Source organism: Schistocerca serialis, chromosome 2 (assembly GCF_023864345.2).
Source record: "Schistocerca serialis cubense isolate TAMUIC-IGC-003099 chromosome 2, iqSchSeri2.2, whole genome shotgun sequence".
Taxonomy (NCBI): domain Eukaryota; kingdom Metazoa; phylum Arthropoda; class Insecta; order Orthoptera; family Acrididae; genus Schistocerca; species Schistocerca serialis.
The window spans coordinates 369417786-369431858 of NC_064639.1; the positions used below are offsets into that span (position 1 = coordinate 369417786).

At 44.8% G+C, this 14073-nt stretch overlaps 1 protein-coding gene across 2 annotated transcripts in view; it reads left to right on the plus strand.

Moving 5' to 3' along the window:
* Positions 1–14073, plus strand: part of LOC126455553 (cubilin-like) — a 686613-nt gene that overhangs the window by 148212 nt on the left and 524328 nt on the right. For both annotated transcript variants that reach the window (XM_050091307.1, XM_050091309.1), the window contains exon 2: positions 13000–13081. In XM_050091307.1, the coding sequence (XP_049947264.1) occupies positions 13058–13081 (24 nt within the window). In that variant the 5' untranslated portion in view covers positions 13000–13057. The remainder of the gene's footprint in view (positions 1–12999; positions 13082–14073) is intronic.

Below are 14073 nucleotides of genomic sequence, written 5' to 3' on the forward strand. Positions count from 1 at the left end.
GTGATACTTCATTTACAGCATAAAACCAGATAGTTCCACATTTTCTTTGTGATTTCATTTTCCGATATTCTCCCCTTGTAACGTGAATTTATGCTAGACCTAACAACTTGCTTAAGGCGCTATATCTACGATAGAAATTTCTTTTAGCCTAATTTTTAATTTGTTTCGAATGTTCCTTATAGTCTGTTTTTAAGACTCATTAATATAGAGTGTGCCATAAATATTAACATATGTTAAAACCGCCATTTATTGCATGGAGTGTCTTGTGCATCCGTGCGCTCGAATGCAGCCGAGGTAATACTACAGTACTTACCGACACAGTTACTTTCTGATAGTGTCACAGAGGGCACCGGTGTCAACTAAAATACTATTCTCAAAAAGACTTCTCCTCATAATACGGTTCGCGTTAGTTTGAAAATTATATGTAAAAATATTTACACAGATAGAAAGGTTTCTTAAAGTTATCTCTATCAGGCAAAAAACGCTTCAACTGGCAAAGAAATGCCAGTTAAGCGATATTATTCCGTAAGAACGAGTTTCGACATGGGCGAAAAAAGGCCGACTGTGCGATATCCCATTAAAGATTTGTGCAGATTCAATATTTAAAAGGGACCGATGACCATAGCAGTCTGGTCCCTTTAATCCCCCAAACCAACCAATCAATATTTAAAACCACAGTTGAAACTTAAAACGATTTTTAATTTCTAAACATCAGTTTTCAAGTCGGTGGGAGATATAGTTCAGTAAATATAAATGCAGGTACATTATACTTTTTGTGACTTGTGAGTCTATGTTTTTAATACTGTAGTTAGTGGGATTTTTACGATATATTTTAACTTCAAATTTGGTGAACGTCTTTTGTAAAGACTTTTTTTTGTCGAAAAAATTGATTTCAGTTTCAGAGTGCCGCCATTTTGCTAAAAACCACTTTCTTAAATAGCCCCACGTACTGCGTTACACAAGATCATCAGTTGCGAAGTAGTTTTTTTCAAATTTTGTTCTGAGTTGAATATTGTGGCATTCAGAGCTCCCACCAACCGTCCTCGGAATTCGCGAAAACCTTTCGTCTAAGTCTTGTAGTGTATTCGGGGTGCAAATTTTTTACTTAAAATAATGCATAATACAATCTTAAGGGTGTACATGAAACGTCTAAAGTCAGTTTTGTAATTTGTTTGCTATTATATTGAAAAGCTGCGCAAAGTGGCCGCGCGGTTTGAGGCGCCATTTCACGAATTGCGCGGCCCCTCCCGCCGGAGGTTCGAGTCCTCCCTCTGGCTTGGGTATGTGTGTGGTCTTAGCATAAGTTAATTTAAGTAATGTGTAAATCAAGGGATTGATGACCTTAGCCGTTTGGTCCCGTAGGAATTCACACACATTTGAACATCTTATATTGAAAAAATCTAGAGCATTGGTTTCAATATCGACCGTCACCCGGTCTAACCCGTTAATAACTAAGAATGTCGTTTACTTTTCTTTTGCGATTAAAGTTAAACATTACTATCAGTTGAGATATTAAAATATATAATCCATAGTAACAAGTAGCAGGTAAATCTAAGAATGCACGTAAATGTTCCTGACATGGCATTTCCTCTATCATGCTAAATACGCTCTACATGTTCCTCACGTAAAAGAGTCGAAAGTGGGCGACTAACCCTACTGTCCTTCCTAATTCAGGTCTCTAATGATTTCCAGAAATCTTTTCTGACGAAAGAAAGATCGATTCACTGTCATCGTAGTGTTAATCGAAGGTTATACGGTATAGCTAAATATCTTGATGCATACTAGAAAGCTAACTGTCCTCCTAGTCTTCCTCCACCTGCATGGCCTGTTGGTCCGTGGCACTGTACTTAGGTCTCAAGACGCCTCGTGTTAATGACGCTGTACGGAACGCTGTCGTACGAATGACTGAATAATAGAGCAATCCTGCCCAAGATATTTTTTACCGAGTGATGGTCTTTTCTATAAACCGCCGTTATTATCACAATTCAAGCCGCACCGCTGGCACAAGAAATTGCAGGCTCGAATGGTCCGACGTGGCCGTCCTCTCCACCACAAGCCAGTCGATGTAGCCCTCCGTAGCCTCCTTCCACCCCCCCCCCCCCCAACCCTCCTGGAATATATTCATCCACTCGCCTCTCGCTGGGCAAGTCGGACCGCCCCTTGCCACCCCAAACCACCGCCACCCGCACGCGACTGAAATGGGCCATCCAACTACGGTCCATCCTGTCCGCTTTTTTGCGTCGTGAATTATTTCCCTCGGCGTATATGTCTCCAGATGCCGGGCGCACACTTAATGCAATTTGTCCGCGTGCCAAGTTCAATAAAAAGCCCCCGCCGTGCCGCACGGGCGACGAGGGCCGTTTTGCAATGGAGACGGATAGCCGCACAAGAAGAACGGCCGAGTTACGGCACTTGCTGCTGCTGGGAAAGGCTAGGGAGCGGGCTAAAGTGGAAGAACTGGGAAGCCACCAAACCACTCACTACAGGTCTCAGCCTTACGTAGCTCTTGCTGGTTCTAAATATGTTACTCAATTTATACAATTTCCTGCGGTTTATGCTAATGCAGCGTTTGCTGGGAAATGCGTTGGCGTTCAGAAGCACGGGAGATATTCGCTTCATCGGGCGACGACTAATACTTTTACTCCTCCCGAAGTAATATCAGCTGAGTTAGAAGACACTGATGGCTGCGATTCGTCTACTACAGTAACCAATACATCCTCTACCATCAGTTTCGCTTTTCCTATAATGGAAGCTCACATTGAGTCCTTTACTATCACATCTACTACACGCCAATCCACATAATAATGCGAGACGAAGTTTACTTCTTGTTCCATTATCTTTTCCCCTTCCCCTTTTCATTTGCGATTGGCGCGTGGGAAGTATGATTGTCTCTAAAGCTCCGTATTAACCCTAGTTTATCAGATTTTGTTGTTGTGGTAATACCACGAGACGTGCTTTGGTGCAAGCAGTTTTCTGCCTGACCCTTTTCCGTGATTCACAATGTCTCACCGGCCTGCCTGCACTTCCATAATACTATCGCGTCAGCTAAATGATCCCGTTAGAAAACGCATCGCTCTCTGTTGTATTTTCCCTATCTACTTTATTAGACCATCGTGGTAGAAACCCCAGACAGATGAACAATGCACGAGAATCGCTGGAACTAGCGTTTTGTGAGGCACCCCCTTCGTGGATGGTTTACGTTGCCTTAGCATTCCTCCAATAGACCTCACCTTGGAACTCGCTTCTCCATCATTTATGCAGTGTTTTCACTTTAGGCCTCTCTGGGTGGTTATTTCTGAATATTTTTCTGTAGTAACTGTTTCAACTGATTAGTTGTCAATTGCATAACCGATAGATAGTGCATATGGGCACTTATTTATTCGCAATACATAGAATTACGTTCAGGATCAACTGCATTTTCCAACTCCAACCACCGATCGTCTGCGCGTCTTCCTGCAATTTGCTGCAGACTTCTTGCGTTACTATCTTCTGATATCCCACTGCAGCGTCACCCAACAGTCTGACGCCGCTTCTAACGTCATCCACTAGACGTTAAACAGTACTAACGACCCACCTCAGCTTTCCACAGGTACGTCTACGTCTACATTCACGTATATATTTCGGGATCCACTGAACGGTGCATGGCGGAGGCTACGGCGTAAGGCTGAATTTCCTTTCCCGTTCCACTCGCGAATGGAGATGCGGAGGAACAACAATCTACACTCCTCCGTGCGAGCTCTAAATTCTTTTATCTTCGTGGTCCTTACGCGAAATGCACGTCAGCAGCAGTACAATCGTTCTGTAGTCGACCTCGAAGGCCAGTTCTGCAAAATCCTGCAACAGTGCCTCGCGAAGAGAGCGGCATCTTCACCTCAGGGATTTCCATTTGCTCCGGCCGGGGTGGTCTCGCGGTTCTAGGCGCTACAGCCTGGAACCGCGCGACCGCTACGGTCGCAGGTTCGAATCCTGCCTCGGGCATGGATGTGCGTGATGTCCTTAGGTTAGTTAGGTTTAAGTAGTTCCAAGGTCTAGGGGACTGATGACCTCAGAAGTTAAGTCCCATAGTGCAGAGAGCCATATGAACCGTTTTGATTCCCATTTGAGTTCAGGATGCATCTTCGTAATGCCTGCGTCCTGATCTATCCTACCGCTGACAAACGTAAGGAAACTGCTTCGATGTCTTCCTCTGATCCGACATGATGGGGGTCCCAAATATCCGAGCCGAATTCAAGAATCGGTAGTACACGTATTCTCGAGTTCTACGTGTAAGGAAGTTCTTAATCACAATCCGATCAGATACTCGGTGCGCTGGATTTTGTTCACCAAACGATAGTGCAGAACTTCACAACACGCCTTCCTGTAGTCAGTAACACGGCACCAACATGCAAGTCGATGTCTGCAACAGTCTGGGTCTCATATACGAACGGAGTGAGCTGGTTTCTGCTGATCTCTGTCTGCGGAATTAATTTTGAAATGGCTCAAATGGTTATGAGCACTATGGGACTTAACTTCTGAGGTCATCAGCCCCATAGAACTTAGAACTACTTAAATCTAACTAACCTAAGGACATCACGCACATCAGTGCCCGGGGCAGGATTCGAACCTGTGTCCGTAGCGGTAGCGCTGTTCCAGACTGAAGCGCCTAGAACCTCTCGGCCACAGCAGCCGGTAATTCATTTTGATTTTACAACTGAAAAACCCGAAGTTTCCCAGCTAATATTTCGTCTAATATTATATAAGTTCATTTCCTCCTCCCTCCTCTCCATCTCCTACTCCATCCCCTTCCTCCCTCTCTCTATCCACCATACCCCTGTCTCATTATCTCCCTCTCCTCTCCCCCCTTTTCATCAACTCCTTGTTGTTGTGGTCTTCAGTCCTGAGACTGGTTTGATGCAGCTGCTTCATCTTCCAGTACGTACTGCAGCCTACATCCTTCCCAATCTGCTTAGTGTATTCATCTCTTGGACTCCCTCTACGATTTTTACCCTCAATGCTGCCCTCCAAACTGGTGATCCCATAATGCCTCAGAATACGCCCTACCCCTTCTTCTGGTCAAGTTGTGCCATAAACTCCTCTTCTCCCTAATTGTAATCAGTACCTCCTCATTAGTTATGTGATCTACCCATCTGATCTTCAGCATTCTTCCGTAGCACCACATTTCAAAAGCTTCTGTTCTCTTCTTGTCCAAACTGTGTATCGTCCATGTTCCTCTTCCATACATGGCTACTCCCCATACAAATACTTTCAGAAACAACTTCCTGACACTTAAATCTATACTGGATGTTAACAAATTCCTCTTCTTCAGAAACGCTTTCCTTGCCATTGCCAGTCTACATTTTACATCCTCTCTACTTCGACCATCATTAGTTATTTTGCTCCACAAATAGCGAAACTCCTTTACTACTTTAAGTGTCTCATTTCCTAATCTAATTCGCGCAGCATCACCCGACTTAATTCTACTACATTCCATTATCCTCGTTTTGCTTTTGTTGATGTCCATCTTACATACTCCTCTCAAGACACTGTCCATTCCATTCAACTGCTCTTCCAAGTCCTTTGCTGTCTCTGACAGAATTACAATGTCATCGGTGAACGTTAAAGTTTTTGTTTCTTCTCCATGGATTTTAATACCTACTCCGAATTTTTCTTTTGCTTCCTTTACTGCTTGCTCAATATACAGATTGAATAACATCGGGGGGAGGCTGCACCCCTGTCTCACTCCCTTCCCAACCACTGCTTCCCTTTCATGCCCCTCGACTCTTATAACTGCCATCAGGTTTCTGTAAAAATTGTAAATAGCCTTTCGCTCTCTGTATTTTACCCCTGCCACCTTCAGAATTTGAAAGAGAGTATTCCAGTCAACATTGTCAAAAGCTTTCTCTACGTCTACAAATGCTAGAAACGTAGGTTAGCCTTTTCTTAATCTAGCTTCTAAGATCAGCCGTAGGGTCAGTATTGTCTCACGTGTTCCAACATTTCTACGGAATCCAAACTGATCTTCCCCGAGGTCGGCATCTACCAGTTTTTCCATTCGTCTGTAAAGAATTCGCGCTGGTATTTTGCAGCCGTGACTTATTAAACTGTTAGTTCAGTAATTTTCACATACACTCCTGGAAATGGAAAAAAGAACACATTGACACCGGTGTGTCAGACCCACCATACTTGCTCCGGACACTGCGAGAGGGCTGTACAAGTAATGATCACACGCACGGCACAGCGGACACACCAGGAACCGCGGTGTTGGCCGTCGAATGGCGCTAGCTGCGCAGCATTTGTGCACCGCCGCCGTCAGTGTTAGCCAGTTTGCTGTGGCATACGGAGCTCCATCGCAGTCTTTAACACTGGTAGCATGCCGCGACAACGTGGACGTGCACCGTATGTGCAGTTGACGGACTTTGAGCGAGGGCGTATAGTGGGCATGCGGGAGGCTGGGTGGACGTACCGCCGAATTGCTCAACACGTGGGGCGTGAGGTCTCCACAGTACATCGATGTTGTCGCCAGTGGTCGGCGGAAGGTGCACGTGCCCGTCGACCTGGGACCGGACCGCAGCGACGCACGGATGCACGCCAAGACCGTAGGATCCTACGCAGAGCCGTAGGGGACCGCACCGCCACTTCTCAGCAAATTAGGGACACTGTTGCTCCTGGGGTATCGGCGAGGACCATTCGCAACCGTTTCCATGAAGCTGGGCTACGGTCCCGCACACCGTTAGGCCGTCTTCCGCTCACGCCCCAACATCGTGCAGCCCGCCTCCAGTGGTGTCGCGACAGGCGTGAATGGAGGGACGAATGGAGACGTGTCGTCTTCAGCGATGAGAGTCGCTTCTGCCTTGGTGCAAATGATGGTCGTATGCGTGTTTGGCGCCGTGCAGGTGAGCGCCACAATCAGGACTGCATACGACCGAGGCACACAGGGCCAACACCCGGAATCATGGTGTGGGGAGCGATCTCCTACACTGGCCGTACACCACTGGTGATCGTCGAGGGGACACTGAATAGTGCACGGTACATCCAAACCGTCATCGAACCCATCGTTCTACCATTCCTAGACCGGCAAGGGAACTTGCTGTTCCAACAGCACAATGCACGTCCGCATGTATCCCGTGCCACCCAACGTGCTCTAGAAGGTGTAAGTCAACTACCCTGGCCAGCAAGATCTCCGGATCTGTCCCCCATTGAGCATGTTTGGGACTGGATGAAGCGTCGTCTCACGCGGTCTGCACGTCCAGCACGAACGCTGGTCCAACTGAGGCGCCAGGTGGAAATGGCATGGCAAGCCGTTCTACTGGACTACATCCAGCATCTCTACGATCGTCTCCATGGGAGAATAGCAGCCTGCATTGCTGCGAAAGGTGGATATACACTGTACTAGTGCCGACATTGTGCATGCTCTGTTGCCTGTTTCTATGTGCCTGTGGTTCTGTCAGTGTGATCATGTGATGTATCTGACCCCAGGAATGTGTCAATAAAGTTTCCCCTTCCTGGGACAATGAATTCACGGTGTTCTTATTTCAATTTCCAGGAGTGTATATCAACACTTGCTTTCTTTGGCATTGGAATTATTATATTCTTCTTGAAGTCTGAGGGTATTTCGCCTGTCTCATACATTTTGCTCAGCAGTTGGTAGATATTTGTCAGGACTCCTTACCACAGCTTATTCCAACTTCTCCTCCTGCCCGCTCTTTTTGTATCCCCTCAGTTACCATCCGCCTCCTGCTCACCTCTATTTCTTCTCCATCCCTCCTCTCTCTATACGCCTCCTTCTCCTCTCCCTCTGTCCATCTTCTCCTCCTCCTCCACCTCCTCCTTCTCCTCCTCGTCCTCCTCTCTCTCTTTCCTCCTCCCCCTTTCTCAAACATCTGCTGCTTTCCCATCTCTCTGTTCATCTCCTCCCCCCCCCCTCCCCACCCTAGCGGCCGCCTCTTCCTACCTCCACCTTTGTCCATATTACTGTTATCACCAACCCCCCCGACCACAGGTAGTATTACTTTCCTGGCAATAAATGATAAGAGTACGAAGTTTGGTTAAAATCGATACATGGGCTAAGAAAGAGGTGTTGACTATATGCGTATGCGGCGTATATTTCACACACACACACACACACACACACACATATATATATATATATATATATATATATATATATATATACTCCTGGAAATGGAAAAAAGAACACATTGACACCGGTGTGTCAGACCCACCATACTTGCTCTGGACACTGCGAGAGGGCTGTACAAGCAATGATCACACGCACGGCACAGCGGACACACCAGGAACCGCGGTGTTGGTCGTCGAATGGCGCTAGCTGCGCAACATTTGTGCACCGCCGCCGTCAGTGTCAGCCAGTTTGCCGTGGCATACGGAGCTCCATTGCAGTCTTTAACACTGGTAGCATGCCGCGACAGCGTGGACGTGAACCGTATGTGCAGTTGACGGACTTTGAGCGAGGGCGTATAGTGGGCATGCGGGAGGCCGGGTGGACGTACCGCCGAATTGCTCAACACGTGGGGCGTGAGGTCTCCACAGTACATCGATGTTGTCGCCAGTGATCGGCGGAAGGTGCACGTGCCCGTCGACCTGGGACCGGACCGCAGCGACGCACGGATGCACGCCAAGACCGTAGGATCCTACGCAGTGCCGTAGGGGACCGCACCGCCACTTCCCAGCAAATTAGGGACACTGTTGCTCCTGGGGTATCGGCGAGGACCATTCGCAACCGTCTCCATGAAGCTGGGCTACGGTCCCGCACACCGTTAGGCCGTCTTCCGCTCACGCCCCAACATCGTGCAGCCCGCCTCCAGTGGTGTCGCGACAGGCGTGAATGGAGGGACGAATGGAGACGTGTCGTCTTCAGCGATGAGAGTCGCTTCTGCCTTGGTGCAAATGATGGTCGTATGCGTGTTTGGCGCCGTGCAGGTGAGCGCCACAATCAGGACCGCATACGACCGAGGCACACAGGGCCAACACCCGGCATCATGGTGCGGGGAGCGATCTCCTATACTGGCCGTACACCACTGGTGATCGTCGAGGGGACACTGAATAGTGCACGGTACATCCAAACCGTCATCGAACCCATCGTTCTACCATTCCTAGACCGGCAAGGGAACTTGCTGTTCCAACAGCACAATGCACGTCCGCATGTATCCCGTGCCACCCAACGTGCTCTAGAAGGTGTAAGTCAACTACCCTGGCCAGCAAGATCTCCGGATCTGTCCCCCATTGAGCATGTTTGGGACTGGATGAAGCGTCATCTCACGCGGTATGCACGTGCAGCACGAACACTGGTCCAACTGAGGCGCCAGGTGGAAATGGCATAGCAAGCCGTTCCACAGGACTACATCCAGCATCTCTACGATCGTCTCCATGGGAGAATAGCAGCCTGCAAGCCTGCATTGCTGCGAAAGGTGGATATACTCTGTTCTAGTGCCGACATTGTGCATGCTCTGTTGCCTGTGTCTATGTGCCTGTGGTTCTGTCAGTGTGATCATGTGATGTATCTGACCCCAGGAATGTGTCAATAAAGTTTCCCCTTCCTGGGACAATGAATTCACGGTGTTCTTATTTCAATGTCCAGGAGTATATATATATATATATATATTTATATGTATATATATATATATATATGAACCTCAGCTGTTTTGCTTCATGCGACTGGAGAGAGGCACGTAAATTTATGTGTGATATTTATTCAGACGTTTGCCTTGATACTAGATCACTAAACACGTTGACAAAATTATTGCCCCCGCTGCAGTACTCGTTCTCAGGGCTTGGTTAGCACAACGTAGAACAGAGGTCAGAGACTAATTGTACTTAATCTTTTAACCGTATTCAGTCAGCTGTAAAAAGGAAATAAATACCAATAAGCCGTTTTCGAACTTTTTATGTCATCTCTTCTCGTCCAACCTTCGCACCTAGTGGTAGTGGGGAATCTTACTGTCACAGTATTTTTTCACAAATCATAAGTAAGGATCTAAATATTTGGTTGAAACTGCTGCAGGTGTTCAGTCATTCACCTTTCATTCCCACTTCTATGAGATGTAGCGATTCTTAAAACCTCAGTGATTCTCTTTAGATACTAAATAATCAGTAAACCCACTACTCCTTAAGTAATAGAGCACCCCTGTATACTTAAAAATTGGTAGGCACTTGACTGTTAGTATGTAATCGAGAATAAGGCATCGTAAACTTTCCCAGCGTAGTAATCTGTGATATTCATGTCGGGTCTCCACCCGGAACATATCTCCATCTGGACACAATATTTCGACGGTCCACCTTGCCGCCATGTTCAGGTGAGAAAGCCATTGCATAAACTCGCCGGAACTGTTCCGCCGAAATATTGTGTCCAGATGACGATATGTTGCGGCTGGAGACCCGACATGAATATTACAATCCAGAATAGGATTAGAAAAATTTAGAAATTACGTTTAAAAGTTGTTGCAAGTCACTAAGTGCTCTCATTACCAAACATGGATGAGAGCGCGCTCCTGATGTATAATGCTAACCATAAGCTCTCGGGTTTCCAGTTGTGTGGCAGTGCTGGGAAACGGCAACATTTTGACAAGGGCCACCCTTGTCCTTTTGTATCATGCCCCTGGAAAAGTGGAAGTTTTTCTCCTCGGGCTTCTTAACCAGTGTGTCCAACCCTATGGAGAGAATTAATTTGAGCGAAAATTTAAGGATCTTTAATAAGAGTTTCAAAATTCAGTTTCACAGGCTCTCTCGATAGTCATTTCTCCCAGAAGTCGAAACAACATAAATATAATATCTGTAGACTTAAGTTCTTCATTCTGTGATTTTCATAATTTTTCCCACGAAAGCTATTGACTTTCAAGCTGGATGAAACAAGAAAGTGGGAAACATATTGTTCACAATGGCTTCGTTAAAACATGTTTTTATTTACCTTTTCAGCTAAATTCTCGATGTCGTAGACATAACCAAACATCTCCAGCAATTGTTCATAATGATTTTCTTTGGGCCTTTGTCCCATTGCAATGCGGGGTGGGCCGTGTTAATATGGATTTGGCGATGTTAGGTGGCCGGATGCCGTTCCTGTCACCACTCCCTGGGATGATATTAGTGCACCACAGCTGTCTGCATCTAGTGTAAGTAATCCATGAAATAGTGCGAACGTTTTTTCAAATGTCTGCGAGTCGTGTAACTGAAGTGGCATGTGGGTACCAGCCTGGTATTTGCGTAGTGGGGTGTGAAAAACCGCCTAAAAACTGTATCCATGTTGTCTGGCGGCTGGCACACCGGCCCTCCACATTAATCCCCGGGCGGATTCGATCCAGGACCGGTGCGCCTACCCGAGTCCAGGAAGAAGCGCATTAGCACTCTTGGCTAACCTGGCGGGTTACTTCTCCATCAATCGTTGTAGACATATAATCAATTTCTGACATTATGTAAAATTCATGAAAAGATTTTCCTTTCCTTCATTGTATTTTAAGAAAAAGATACCTCTGCTGTATTTTAGTGCTAGTATATTTTCATTACACCCTGCTTCTAGTATTCGTTATCAGCAGGCTTTTGGGTTTTCTTCACAATTTTACTCTTACCAAAGAATACTTATTAGTACTTGGATGTGAAGACACATATTCTGAGTGCATTTAATACCTTTTCGGCGTCAGAAATTGACTGGAAAATCGATTATGTTTGACTGGATTCTAATTAGTTTGTAGGAATCCTCCTCCATATATTAGATTTGCCATTGGTATTGATTTTCTGATCTTTTCACGTATTCTCTTCCTCATACTGAATTGACCATCGGTATTCTTTTGAAAGTAAATAGCTCTGAGAAAGTTATATCCAGTCCGGTCTCCAGTCTCAGAAGCTCGTCCCGCGGTAACAGTGATGTAAACAATGATCCCAGTTTCTGAAAGCATACGGAGAACTTGTCCATAAGCAGCACGCTTATCCATGGCTGAAATTTTATAACATTAGCTGCACAAGTATAAGATTTGTGAACTTCGTGCAGCGTTACGTCAATTTAAAAAAAAAAAAAAAACTGTTTTTAAAACTTCATGCATAAAAATTGCATTACTTTTGCCAAATTCTTCAAAACATACCATTCAGCGCTTCATTATTTCCTAAGCCCTTATAAAGGTCTGTACATGCTGCAGCTACTTCACATAGTAAATCGTATTCCGTCAAGCATTATCGAAAATTTCAAATGTTACAAGAACATTATGTCCAACGTAGGCTGTCTGAAACTTCAATGAATTTCATCATTGCTGTTTACTAAATTATGTTACAAGTTCATCCGTAAAAAAATTTCTGAGAGCCTATGATGGACACATAAATGCCTTTAGTATTCAAAAATTGCGTCGAGGCCATATGTCGAAACATGAAGATATTAATCAGAATTTCAGAGTTCAGTATGGGAAAAACTGTTTCTTTCTCGGAATACCACAATTTTGACCTGGAATTGTCCCCGGCAACACGATCATGAACGGTAATTAGATGTCTGTGTCTGTGTCTCGTCGAATGAAACTTTTCAATTCTTCGAAAAAATAATAAAATATGAACGTTTTCGTATGTGAAAATGTCGCTTTTTTATTAAGGTTTAAATAACAGCAAATTCACGTTTCATTTCCTTGTGATCAGTTTATTTTAACCGCTACAGGCAATTCACTCGCAATAATACCTCCCTCGTCCATATAGACCTACTCGTCGACAAATGCCCTGTTTCATACAGAACAACAATATTACTCGTCCCGTTTCATTTAGTAAAAAGGTAGTTTCTTCTCTTTATATTACAATGATTTTTTATATGAGTGGTCGTAGCAGCGGACACAACTCACTCTGAAAATAACAACAAGAAATCTCTGTGGGATCGTCAGTCCGAAATACATCACGATTTTAAGACGTACTCTTCGCTCGAAGTTTCCTGAGGCTCACTGTAGAACGAAGTTTGAAAGTCATTCGCACTTTTATTTGTAGTGAATGGTTTTTATTAATACCTTTCCCTCAGTGAACTAATTTTCCTCTATTTCTTTCCAGAGAAGCGTGATGCTCAGGCATAAGCGGTTCTCATCCCAGTGCAAGATGATGTCTCAGTATGCTGCTGGATAGTGTGATGGAGGTAAGTAGCAAATTAATTGTATTGAGACTTACTGTAAATTAGTCTTTTGTTGCAGTTAAGTCTCTGCTTACGTGCTAAGGCCAATACTTGCGAATATTCTACAGGGCTCATATTGACTCTGAAGAAAAAATAATTTCAGAATTAGGACAACATATTGTTTAATATATGACTCAACAGATTATACAGTTTGAATATCTAATGAGATTATAAACACAGCTAAATCCATCGTCCCAAAATCTGGTTGCTGGCGTTATGCAGAACCTCTACTCAGTTTCTGCTAATATACTAATTATTCCACGTGTACTGCTGGCCCTGTAAGCAAATGTCGTTCAGCTGAATGCAACATGAGCTAATTTGGGACGGCTCTATTGAACAGGGACAAAAATGCATTTAGAAGAAAGAGAGAAACGTTTTGTAACGAGAAGTAACTCAACATTTATCATTGTGACATGGAATGGCAAGACACGCATAATGAGTGGTACTTGTTAGACTTAATTCAATCCACTTGTTGTACAAACGAAATTGCAAATATCTGCTCAAACAGTAGAACGGTATAAGTAACAGAGCAAGATAGATTTCACACAATCAGTGTTTGGTGAGACGGTCTTGATTTATAGGAAGTGGTTTTGTTTTGGTCAATTTAAAATCGTCTTACATGAACACAGAGTATCTTCCCTAATACGGCATCTTACTGACGTTATACAGGACTACAGGCCTTCCCGTGTGCTCTATGACCCATATTATTATCAGCTGCATCTTCCAGTCACGTCAGTTCGTAGTTTTAGAGACGTTGTATGAGATGTTTCTGCGAATTTCATATGGAAGTATTTTATATTGAATCCAGCGTGCGACCCATCTGGTTCAACGAGTTCCCTTTGTCTGCTGACTTCTTTCATGAAGCAACTTTCAAAGACGGAATCATTTAAGCTTCATTTTACTGTTTTCTTATACATTTACATCTAGATGCATACTCCGCAAACCACCTGACGGTG